Source organism: Ascaphus truei, chromosome 8, assembly GCF_040206685.1.
Source record: "Ascaphus truei isolate aAscTru1 chromosome 8, aAscTru1.hap1, whole genome shotgun sequence".
In the NCBI taxonomy this organism is placed as follows: domain Eukaryota; kingdom Metazoa; phylum Chordata; class Amphibia; order Anura; family Ascaphidae; genus Ascaphus; species Ascaphus truei.
Genome location: NC_134490.1, coordinates 36074786 through 36086798, shown reverse-complemented (window position 1 = coordinate 36086798; position 12013 = coordinate 36074786). Strand labels below are relative to the sequence as shown.

The window sequence follows — 12013 nt, the reverse complement described above, 5'->3', positions numbered from 1 at the left end:
GGGGGGAAAACCCATGATGACTACTGGTGCCTGCCCTTAACAGGACTTACCACAGTAGGAGGAAGATAGGTATAGCCTGTGCTGTTTACAGGGGGCTACATACCCATATTAAAAGGGGCACACATTTGAATTTATAATAGGTATACCCTATGTTCCTAATGATTATCTGCAAGGACATTAAATCCTTCGGTGTATAATACGGTACTTAATTGTTTGGCTTAGGAGGAGCCAGATAATGTTTGCATAGCATACCTACCATCAGTGTTTTAACTACATTTATTTTATGTCCTGAATGTATTATTATTTGATTAAAACTTTATTATTTTTCATTTTTGTGCATATAAATGGGAAAATCTGATACATTTCCCTACCCATCTGTGCCTCTCAATAGTGCTTTACCAGGGATGCTTTCCGAGGTGTTACTTTGTAATATCCGGACCTTGTATATATGTTATTATTGTATCCATGCTTAGTAGATATATCCCCAAGCTAGCGTTTTTTTAAATGTACGATTAAAAGTTAATTGAGTGTGGCTATAGAGAGGGGTATATCTAGGAGATAACACATGGACTAAACATACCCCTGATGAAGCAGGGACTACCTGTGAAATGCGTTGGGCTATGGGGAACCAGTTTTGCTGCAACACCCAAACCGGAAGGGACGTCAGACACCAGCTGGAACGGCGAGGAGAGTTGTGGTCACCAGAGGGGAGAGAAAGTCCGCATTAGCGGGCTCCTGTTTTGTGTACATTCTGTGTATACTCTGCTTTGTGTTTTTTACCCTGATAAAGCTGGAGATTTTATGAAGAGGCTCCGTTTTCTTTTGTTCTATGCTGCAGGAGAGGAGGAGTAAAGAAAGTGCTTATGTTACCACTGGTCGTTTGTTTTGAATCTTGTGAACTTGCTTCACTATTTTTTCTTTCTTCTTTTCTTTATTTGAGGTGCGCTGAGTTCTTTGTACACTACATCATTTTTGGAACTGGGAACAATTCTCTTTTCATGCTGCACCAACTCCACAATTGTTTATGTAGTTTAGATCATTTATTGTTTGTTTTAGCGCTTCCTTTTTTCCTGTTTATTTGTGTTTGATATGTGCATATATAGCATGCAAACAGTGGCTCTATTGGTCTAGAACTTATTTTTAACACATTCAGCTGATTGTTACACTCAGTACCCTATGAACATACTGCAGCCCACTCAGAAAGGGTAAAAAAAAAAAAAAAAAAAAACCTGCCTCCGTCAAATATCTGACATTGCAAATTCCTTTTTTAATGCTCATAAATCAGTAACGGTCACATCATATTGTACTTTTATATTTACAAATTGTATGTCCCCTTGATCTCTGCTCAGATCTGTTACAGCTGTGATGAAGTGATTACCCTTTGCAAATTCCTTGTGAGTATACTGACGTTAAAATGAAACAATCAGATCTAGTTTACCACGGTGTAAAAGTCAAAATGAATCCATTACTCAGAAGATAACCCAGGTGTATAATGGGGAAAGAGGTCAAATATAATGCTGAGTTGGATCAGACCAAACGTCTGCAGAGTATCTGTCCCCGTCCAAATTGGTTTCCTACGTAGGTAATGCATGCACGAGAAAAATCACACTGACACTGAGTTCAGAATGATAATGCTTCCTTTATTGTTACAGCCCGCTGTTTCTTATATAGGGACTCAGGGGAGAAATTGTATGCAAAAAAAGGAGCTGTCTGATCTAAGGGTCTAAGGGTTGTGTGCAAATGCATAGGTCAGTGTCTCATTGGTTCTTGTTAGGTCATGTCCTTGTATGGTCTTGTTATTGTAGTTTATTGTCTTGTTATTGTAGTTTAGTGGACACATCAGCTTTTGGGTGGAATTCTGGGTTGGGTGCCATCTTCCACCTGCGGAGCTGCGGTAGCCATTTTGAGTAAGGATCATATGCATAGTGAGGTACACATTACAGATGAAGAAATAGGCATTTTATTCAATCCATCACAATACGCTATACATTTGGGATGAATGAAAATCAAGCAAGTCAAACCAAATATATTTAGAATCTGAAGCCAGACCCTCACACATCTTCCTCCTGGAATTATCCAGCCTGTATATTTCTTCTGTTAGTTTATTATAACCGTGTCTTATTCTCAGAGCAAAATCACTGGGTTCATTGTTACAGCAAATCAAAAAATACCTAACTAGGAACTGGGACATTTTTAACACAGCAAATGTCAGTCAATACGACATGCTGAGATTCCTCAATAATCCCTCCAAGTTCTGCTTGCCCTCTCCTCAATGGGCCATATAAAACTTCATGGAAAAAGACCCCACTAGTGGACAGGACTGGGCTGTTAAAGAAATAGTTGATTGTGAAATATTACCATGGAATCTCACATGCACTGCCTCTCTGATCTCGCTGTGTGTGTATATAATTTATAAATTAAGGTTACATGTCAATGTCTGGCTGTAAATGAAAGAATATTGCCTCTCTATGCTCTTGTGCTAAGCAGACACTGACTAGGATAATTGGTTCTGGTTAGGTCTCCTGGGTAGAAGCCACAAGGTCAGTCCCTCAGCAAGCAGAGGGGTCAGGGCAGGACAGTTAATCCTTTGCTGCGGAGAAACGCCTCCTGATTCGGGTCACGACCTAGGAAGTTACGCAGCATTTCTGTAGCATCCAGGGAACCCCCTGGCCTCAGGATACAGTTCCTGTAATCTGCACCCACCTAAAAAGAGAAGATGTGTGAGTAGTAGAGACTGAACACCAAGGACACTTAGATATAGAAACTCGGTTTTGCCTCAGAAGCCTTTCTGTGAGTTGCGTCAACCCAGAGGGTCTGTTACCATCACAACAACAGAAAGGTGGAATAATTATGCAGTGCCTAATTAGCACCCTAACAATCTGTTCAAATCTTCAGATTAAAAAAAAGATGGCTTCAGAAGCAGCTTTTACAGTAGCTGCGGAAATAAACCCACATCCTTTTCCAAAACAAGGGAACTAAGTGGAGTTTTCATGTTTGTTCTTCAAATTAACCACTCACCTTACTGCTCAAAATTCCTTCCTGTTTGAAGCGGGAGTGGAACATGTCCATAGAATACACCTCACTCCAGAGGTAACCATAAAACTGGGCATCGTAACCTCCAGCAAGGTGTCCAAATGTGGCTGGCATGTTTGTACCTTGGAGAAAGTGCAAATGATTAATGGAGAGGTTCCTTATTCCAACTCATGTTGTGTACATATTAACCTGACAAATAATTAGCCATAAGATGCAGCTCTCACCGGGCGTAGCTGGGACTCCCAGGATCTCCTTGCACAGCCGGGCATATTCCTCAATAGGATCTACGCTGATTTGCGTGTGCAGCACCTGGTCTATCTTGGCCAGGACTATCTGACGTAGATTTAAGAGTCCTGGAAAACAAAGTCAAGACAAGAAGACAGTTTGTCAGTAGTCATACTTAACGTAACAAAGCTCTTCATCTAAATTGCAAACTGGAGGGTGAGTCTTCTTGCTCCCCACAACACTGCCTAACTTTTGCACCCTTTACAGAAGAACTGCCCTATCCTGTCCTCTAGACCCATTTCCATGGCGAGCCTGTATCACTGGAGCTGCACACACTAGACTCAGGTCTATATAACATGTGACTTGTACCTGTGTTTGCCAGCCGAGATTTCAAGAGCTTCTCCAGTATCTCCTCTGGGATTGGGATGCCACTCTTGTAATGTTTTGACATGCGCTGTAGCGATTCTCTCTCCCATACCCAGTTTTCAAGCATCTGAGAAGGAGCTTCAACGAAATCTCGCTCCACATGAGTTCCACTGAATATTGTAAAATCTGCCTGTGACACATACACGGCTTTAAAAGCGGCATGTCAGACTGGCGGGTCAGATTACAGCCAGACGTGATCTTGCCATTTACCTGTGAACACAGCTGGTGCATGACGTGTCCAAACTCGTGGAAATAGGTCTTCACCTCGTCATGCTGCAGAAGAGATGGGGTATCCGGGGTGGGTTTGGTGAAATTGGCGACCATGGCAGCCACAGATATCTGCCGCGTGCCATCCGAGAAAAGACACCCAGGATGCAGCGCGAAGCAGGTGGTGCTGGAATACTTCCCTTCACTAAGAGAGAGAACAATTACATCAGTGACTGACAATAGACCGTACATATATTCTGTTTTCTACCACTTCGGCACAAAAGGTTAATTTGAGTTACAAGTTACACCTTAAAACGACATGTTTTTGGTTTATTAATTTGAAACTATTTTTGAGGGTCAGGCCAGAATGACCCCAGCATGTTTTACGTGTTGTCTAAAAGTGGGGTTATCTAAGTGCACCTTGATCTGTAAATTGTCAACCAGAGTACCAGACCTTAACCTGGAGTTCTCAATCATGGCCCACTAAATTGTGGTGTGTATATTATGTAGGTCTGCTCACACCACCCAGACCTACCATAGACCCTGGGTCTCATCCTCAAAAGGGACCACACATCCCTGAATCTCCCGCCCCCAAAATTTGAGTAGCAGAGAAGGGGGGGAAAAAAAGGTATTTGCTATAAATAAAGATATCCTGGATCTGATTATATTCACAAGAATAATGAATAGATCTTTGTGATATTTGGAATCGGACAGATTAAATGATGCTAAACAATCCATGATTGTGGGTGTGAGAAGGTCAGATTTTAAAAGGTGGGGGGGAAAAGGTCAGTTTGCTACAAAATTAGGAATAGATCTGTCAAGATGAATCTCTACACCTGCGGCAAACTCACCTGAATGCAATAAGGCTGGTGCCATCATTCATGGGGTTATAGAAATAAAGTTATGGGGTATTTTTAGGCTCGTGCATTATTAAATTCAAAATGCTATTTTCTCTCCCCAAGTCTTAAAAATATTATTAGAGATTGCTGAGGGGGGAGTTAAGGACATGCCCAGAAAGTGGGCTTATTCTGTTCCAATGCAGGGATTTTTAAGATAAAACCTTGCATTTGATATACGAATTGAAAATTCAACAAAGGAAGTGTCAAATGATATGACATGTGAATTCTGCAAAACCCTCTGAAATGCCTAATATGTGGGAATGTATGTTAGTAATTTGTTTGTTTTATCCCATTCTTTTTTTAAACTGTCTGCATATTATACTGTATGTTTCTTGTAACGTCTATTTTCTTCTAAATAAGCAACGTACTACTTTTCTATATTAAATCTAAAATTTTATAAGTATGTATGTGTAGCATAGGCTCTGGCAGCTACCTCTTCCTTTTGGTCCCTAACAGTATAAGTCCTGCTAGGGACAGGCACTGGAGGGGTTAATTCCTCGTGAAGGCCTAGTTTGCTATTGCAGCCTTGGATACAGTTACTGTATCCAACGGCGGGCCTAGCAACAACCTGAGAGTGTCAACCTGGGTGAGTATACTGGCTGGGTGACATGCAGTGATATGATGCCTGTCAGTATCAGACCTGCCCTGTTATGAGACAGGGTTATAAGCCCAACTCCCAGGGTATATACTGGACTCATCCAAAAGTCCAATGTGCCTCTTTCCTCCCCCTGTGGAGTGATAACATATACCCTGCATCCCACTAGGGGATGCAGGAGGAACACCAGAAGGGAATCTAGATGGGCCTCAAGCCTTAAGGTAACCTTCCAGGGAATGAGGACTGCTGTGAGTTCTGGGACCATGAATAAACATCCATTGAACCATCTAAGCTTGTGTGATTCACTGCCTTGTGATAACAGAGGTGTCGGCATGGACCATCCTGCAGACCAAGGATCCTCGCTAACTGGAAGCATTGCCTGTCCTGATTCTCCCCACATCATCTCGGAGCAACTCAGAGCCCTCACGTTCCCTCACAGGTATGCACTGCACTAGGAAACATAAAGGTAGCGACCAAATCTCACATAGGGTGGGAGTAAAGGTGCTGCATATGTATGTATGTAAGCTCCGAAGAGCTTACAATCTAATTGGTTGGTAGAAAGAATGGACAGAGACATTAGGGGGGTGTTCTGGTAAGTGTGTCTGCAAGGGGCCAAGGTTTTTGTATGAGATGTTAATTATCAGCCATGAAGCTACTCGTATGCTTCCTTAACCAGGTTAGTTTTGAGGTGGGTCTTAAAGGTGGATAGAGAGGGTGCTAGTCGGATACTGGGGGGAAGGACATTCCAGAGGTGCGGGGCCATCTCTCAGAAAGGTTTAAGGCAGGAGAGGGCTTTAGATACAAAAGAAGACATCAGAAAGCAAGAGTCGGGATGGTGCATAGCGAAAAATTAGGGCTGAGATGTAAGGAGGAGCAGAAGAGTGTAAAGCTTTAAACGTGAGGAGGATTGAGTGTGTGATATTGGATTTGATAGGAAGCCAGGAGAGGGATTTTAGCAGGGGAGACGCTGAGACAGATTTTTGGAATAGTAGAGTGATTCTGGCAGCAGCATTTAGCATAGATTGTAGGGGAGACAGGTGAGAGATGAAGGCTAGACAGCAGGAGGTTACAGTAGTCGAGACGGGAGAGAATAATGGTCTGTGTCAGAGTTTTTGCAGTCGAGCAAGAGAGGAAAGGGCATATCTTGGTAATATTGCGAAGGAAAAACGACAGGTTTTAGCTACCTTTTCAAGGTGAGAAGAGAATGTGAGAGAGGAGTCGAGTGTGACCTCCTAGGCAGCGTGCTTGGGCTACTGGGTGAATGATAGTACTTCCAACTGTAATGTGGAAGGGGGTAGTAGGGCAAGGTTTGGGAGGAAGTATGAGGAGCTCTGTTTTTGCCATATTAAGTTTAAGTCGGCGGAGGGCCATCCAGGATGATATAGCAGAGAGACATTCAGAAACGTTAGTCTGTACAGCAGGTTTAAGGACAGGGGTAGAAAAGTACATTTGTGTGTCGTCAGCATAGAGGTGATATTTGAACTCAAGAGATGTGATTAGGTCACCTAGAGAGAGTGTGTAAAGGGAAAAGAGAAGAGGTCCCAGGACAGAGCACGGGTACCTCCACAGAGATATCGATAGAGGAGGAGGAGGAGCAAAAGAGACACTGAAAGTATGATGGGAGAGGTAAGAGGAGATCCAGGATAGTGCTTTATTACGAATGCCAAGAGTATAGAGAATGTGAAGGAGAAGAGGGTGGTCCACCCTATGAAATACTGCAGAGAGGTCGAGTAATATGAGCAGAGTGTAATGACCTTTGTCTTTGTCAGCATGGAGGTCATTAGTTATTTTAGTGAGGGCTGTTTCAGTGGAGTGAGCAGTGCGGAAGCCAGTGTGTAGAGAGAATAGGTGTTGAGAAAATTAAGCAAGTGAGAGAATACAAGACATTCAAGGAGTTTAGAAGCAAAAGGCAGGAGGGAGACAGGCCGATATTAGGAAAGAATGGTAGGGTCAAGCTTACTGTTTTTGAATAATGGTATAACTGTTGCATGTTTGAAGGAAGAGGGAAAGTTACCAGAGTAGAGGGAAGAGTTAAAAATGTGTGTGAATGTAGGGATTATAGTAGGAGCAAGAGGTTTTAGGAGATGGGAGGGAATGGAGTCGAGAAGACCGGTGGTAGAGGGAGAAGAGGAGATCAGCAATGACACATCCTCCTCTGTGACAGCAGAAAAAGAGTCAAGGAAGGCATGAGGAGAGTTAGGAAGAGGTGTATGATGGGAGGGGGATACAGAGGGGATGTCCTGACATATGGATTCCACCTTTTCATTGAAATAATTGGCAAAGTCCTGAGGTGAGATGGAGGAAGAAGAACAGGCAGCAGAGGGTGGTCTGAGTAGGGAGTTAAAGACAGAGAAGAGTCGGCGTGGATTAGGCTTGTGCGTGTTGATTAGTGAAGAAAAGTAGGTTTGTTTAGCTTGAGAGAGGGCAGAGTTGTAACAGGATAGCATAAATTTGTAGGGAAGGAAGTCTGCGAGAGTGTGAGATTTCCTCCAGAGGCGTTCAGAGGAACAAGTGCAGGAACGCAGCATGTGCGCGTGGGAATTTAGCCAGGATCTGGCGTTAGAAGGGTGAGAACGGCAGAGAGAAAGCGGGGCATGTAGATCAAGAGAGGTGGACAGGGCGGACCACGTTGTAAGGGTCTGGAGCATAACTGAGAGGAGATGGAGGAATATGCAGGTCTCTGCAGAAATGAGGGGTAGATGGAGGTGGAGAAGGGGAGAAGTGAGCGAGAGAAAAAGAGATGAGGTGATGGTCAGAGAGAGGAAAGGAGGAAATTAAGAAATCAGAGAGGAAAGTTTTAGTGAAAACCAGATCTAGGCAGTGGCCATCCTTGTGGGTGCTAGCTGCAGACCTCTGATGAAGGCCAAAAGAAGAGGTAAGAGAGAGAAAGCGGGAAACCCAAGGGAGAGAGGGGTCATCAATGTGGCAGTTGAAGTCCCCAAGGAGAAGAACAGGGGAGTCTAAGGAGAGAAAGAAAGAGAGCCATGATTCAAAGTGAGAGAGACAGAAGGGGGATGAGTAGAGGTAGGTGGTGATAGATGACCACCATGTGGACATGGAGAAGAGAGAAAAGCTGGACAGTGTGAGCCTCAAAGGGGGAAAAGCAAGAGAGGGAGGAATAGGAAGGGTACTGTACGGTAACGGCAGAGAGTGGAGAACAGGAGCCCCATGCCTCCACCCCTGCCACCAGGGCGCAAAATGTGGAAGAAAAAAAAGCCTCCATAAGAAAGGGCAGCTTTCAGAGCAGAGTCAGACTGAGTGAGACAAGTCTCAGTTATAGCACAGAAGAGCAGAGAGTGTGAGAAAAAGAAGTCTTGCACCGAGAGGAACTTGTTAGGAAGGGAGCGTGCATTCCAAAGGGCACAGGAGAAAAGGAGAGATGAGGGAGGGTGACAGGGGATGGGTATGAGGTTAGAGGTGTTGACACTAGAAGGAGTAGAAGTTGTATGTGGAAGGCGACTAGAGCATGTTGAAATAAGGCAGGGAACATGATTGGGAGAGATATCTACAGAAGCAAGGAGGAGAAGCAAGGATAGAAAGAGAATGTGTGAGGAGGATTTGTATTGGTGTATTTTAGTGCAGGAGATATAGCTGTGTGGTGTCAGAGGGCACAGGTAAGAAAGGAGTTCATGTGAGCTGAGAAGTGACGAAGAAGGAGAGATGGAGATATATGAAAAGAGTTAGAAAAATTATAAGACTGGTAGAAAGAATCACGTATTTTGAAAAGAAGTGCGGTCAAAGCAAATATAAATAGTAGCGGTGGCATGACAGCAATAGTTAAGTGGTGAGATGTGCAGTCTGGGATAGATAAAATCCTCCTTTCCAGCGTAGTTCAAATCCAGGATTCAGGGCCAGTAGGTTGTGAGGATTCGCCATCCTGATGGCTGCAACGCACCTATTCAGCCTTCTACATCTGGCACTCAAGTATTGCGTTCCCACGACGGTTCCACTGCACGCACGCAATCAGCCTGCCCTCCCAGATGCATTCCCAGTCTCTGCCCCCGCTCCAAAGACGGACATGCGTGGTGCGCGAGTGGCGCGCGATGTAGTCGCCATCCCTTGATGTCAGTGACGCGCGGAAGACAGGCTTCCCCTGGACCCACCTCCAGGCTTCGTTCCCGTTTGGATGACGGGCATGCGCGGTGCATGAGTGGTGCGCGATCGGATTGCCACCTCCTGACGTCGGTGATGGGCGCGGGACGTAGCTCCGCTCCTAGACATAATCAGGCTGCACAATAGGGCGCACCTGCACGACCCAACAGCCTATCAGCACGTCCCCTCTTGTTCCACCCCACTTCCCATTGGTGGGAGGCTCCTTAAATACCTACTCAGCCCAGACCATCATTGCTGAGCATAATCTTGTGTGACGCCATGCCTTGCTGCATTCAGTTCCTTTTTCCTGCCTTGTGCCTTGGCTGCCTTGTTCCTGATCTCCCTTCTGCCTGACCCTGCTTCGTTACCGGACTCCTCATCTCTCCAATTCTGACCTGGCTACGTACGACCATCCTGATATCTACAACCCTGACCTTGGCAAAGTACCCCGACGATTCGCTACTCTCCAATCCTGACCTTCGCTAAGTACTCCAATGATCCGCTACTCTCCAACCTGACATTGGCAAAGTACTCCGACTGTCTGCTACTCTCCAATTCTGACCTGGCAAGTATAACGATTACTCTACCTTCCGTACTACTGACGCAGCTTGCAAGACTAATCTACATCCTAGGCGCGCCCGCTTGGGTGTGGTTGGCGTTTCTCAATTCCCTACCTCAGCACCGCGGTCGTGCTTCGTATGTGGTGAGCTACGCGTTACATAGCTGTTGTGTTGTCCACTTGTTTCACTCTTGTTGACTCCCTGTTCAACTCCACACTGCATGCTACTTATAAAATGCTACCTAGAATATGGGCATCTTTATGTATGCTGCTTGCCCCTGCATTACTGCTTTTCCCAGTGTGTCTCTAGCTACATACTTGATTGGCATAAAGCAGATATGGTGCCTATATTTAAAAAGGGAGCTAGATCACAACCGGGGGATTACAGACCTGTAAGCCTGACTTCAATAGTGGGGAAACTACTTGAAGGTTTAATACGGGATAATATTCAGGAATACCTAATGGAAAACAAAATAATTTGTAATAGTCAGCATGGATTTATGAAGGATAGACCATGCCAAACTAACCTTATTTGTTTCTTTGAGGAGGTAACTAGGAATTTAGACCAGGGTAATGCAGTTGATGTGGTCTACTTAAATTTTACAAAGGCTTTTGATACGGTTTCACACAAGAGGTTGGTGTACAAAATAAAGAAAATTGGACTCAGTAATAATATACAGCTGCGGCCGCCTTTATCCTAATACGGCCGGATCCGCTGCGCTTTCATAACCGCGGCCAGATGCGGTATATTTTCTTTTTTTCCGTAGCGCTTTCCGGTATGTTAGCGCTCGGATTTTTAGCGCTGTCAGCTATACTGCAATACCGTCTAAAAACACAGGTGGGCGTTCGCGAGCTGTTGTCTTAAAAGTTTAGTAAGTCTAATGCGTGTCTAATGCATAGACTTTGCCATTCGGTTGGCGCCGAGCCACTGCCAGTCCCGTAGCCTTGATTATACACGTAGTTGACAGGTGATGCCTGCTAGATATGTAGTTGACAGCTGATGAAGCTGGAAATCGCTTTGGTACATGCAAGCTTGCTGGTATCTGTACGTGAAATCCTGCTCAGGCTGCAGGTATCCAGGCGGGGGCTGATAGCGGGTTGCCGGTCAGCAGGTTTTCACAGACGGTTGGACCGTTATTGGAAGCCGGTGCTGGCGCTGGCGCATTGCTTGCCTGGGAGTGACGATTCTTAGTTGGTTTTACCATGATCTTTCGCCTTTTGAACTCTCTATTATCAAAGATACTGGAAAATTCAGGGGCAACACACCAATACCCTCCTCCTGTAACTCCGGGTGCAGCAGCTATACGAAAAAAACATGGATCGATACATAATTTTTTCCTTATCGCACGCTTCCACCCCAGAGCATCTGGTGAAATTTGTAAAAGTCACAATTTTCGATAAAATATTGATAAATTTGACCAACTGTGGCCATCTTATCATCTGCTATACTAATTGCTGACCATATTAAATAAGTGTACGTTATGTTTGGCTTTTTGAACATGGACTGCAGTGGTGTACTCATCTCTGGACCTCTCTGGACAATGGAATAGAACACCAGACACTTTGCATTTAGTTTTTAATATGAAACGCCTAATTAGATACAATGTTGTACAATTTCTTCAGTACCAAAGTCAATTCACAAAGGACCACTGTGGTATTTTTTAAACACCTGCAAGTCGACACATTACTGAAGCGCATGCGAATTACAATTCATGAATATCTGCCACCTGGCGGATACGCGAAGAATTGCAACCAATTAAATCCGAAACATTCTCATTAAAAAGATCAAACGCGGGTGACGCCAGCTTGTTTGCGACATTAATACGGCACGAACGCCGCACGAACGTGGCGAAGCACGTGGCATTCGGAAAAAGTCTCCGGAAAATATCGGTGAAGTGTTAGAATTAAAGGGGCAGCGGCTGTATGCACCTGGATTGAAAACTGGTTAAAGGACAGACAACAGAGGGTTGTTATAAA

General features: G+C 44.5%; 1 protein-coding gene across 1 annotated transcript in view; it reads right to left on the bottom strand.

Moving 5' to 3' along the window:
* Positions 1-1619: 1619 nt before the first annotated feature.
* Positions 1620-12013, bottom strand: part of LOC142501463 (thimet oligopeptidase-like) — a 55182-nt gene continuing 44788 nt past the window's right edge. Inside the window, exons 9-13 of the mRNA XM_075611415.1 lie at positions 3895-4096; positions 3628-3814; positions 3258-3386; positions 3019-3155; positions 1620-2703 (exon numbers count right to left, since the gene is read on the bottom strand). Of these exons, the coding sequence (XP_075467530.1) occupies positions 2566-2703; positions 3019-3155; positions 3258-3386; positions 3628-3814; positions 3895-4096 (793 nt within the window). The 3' untranslated portion in view covers positions 1620-2565. The remainder of the gene's footprint in view (positions 2704-3018; positions 3156-3257; positions 3387-3627; positions 3815-3894; positions 4097-12013) is intronic.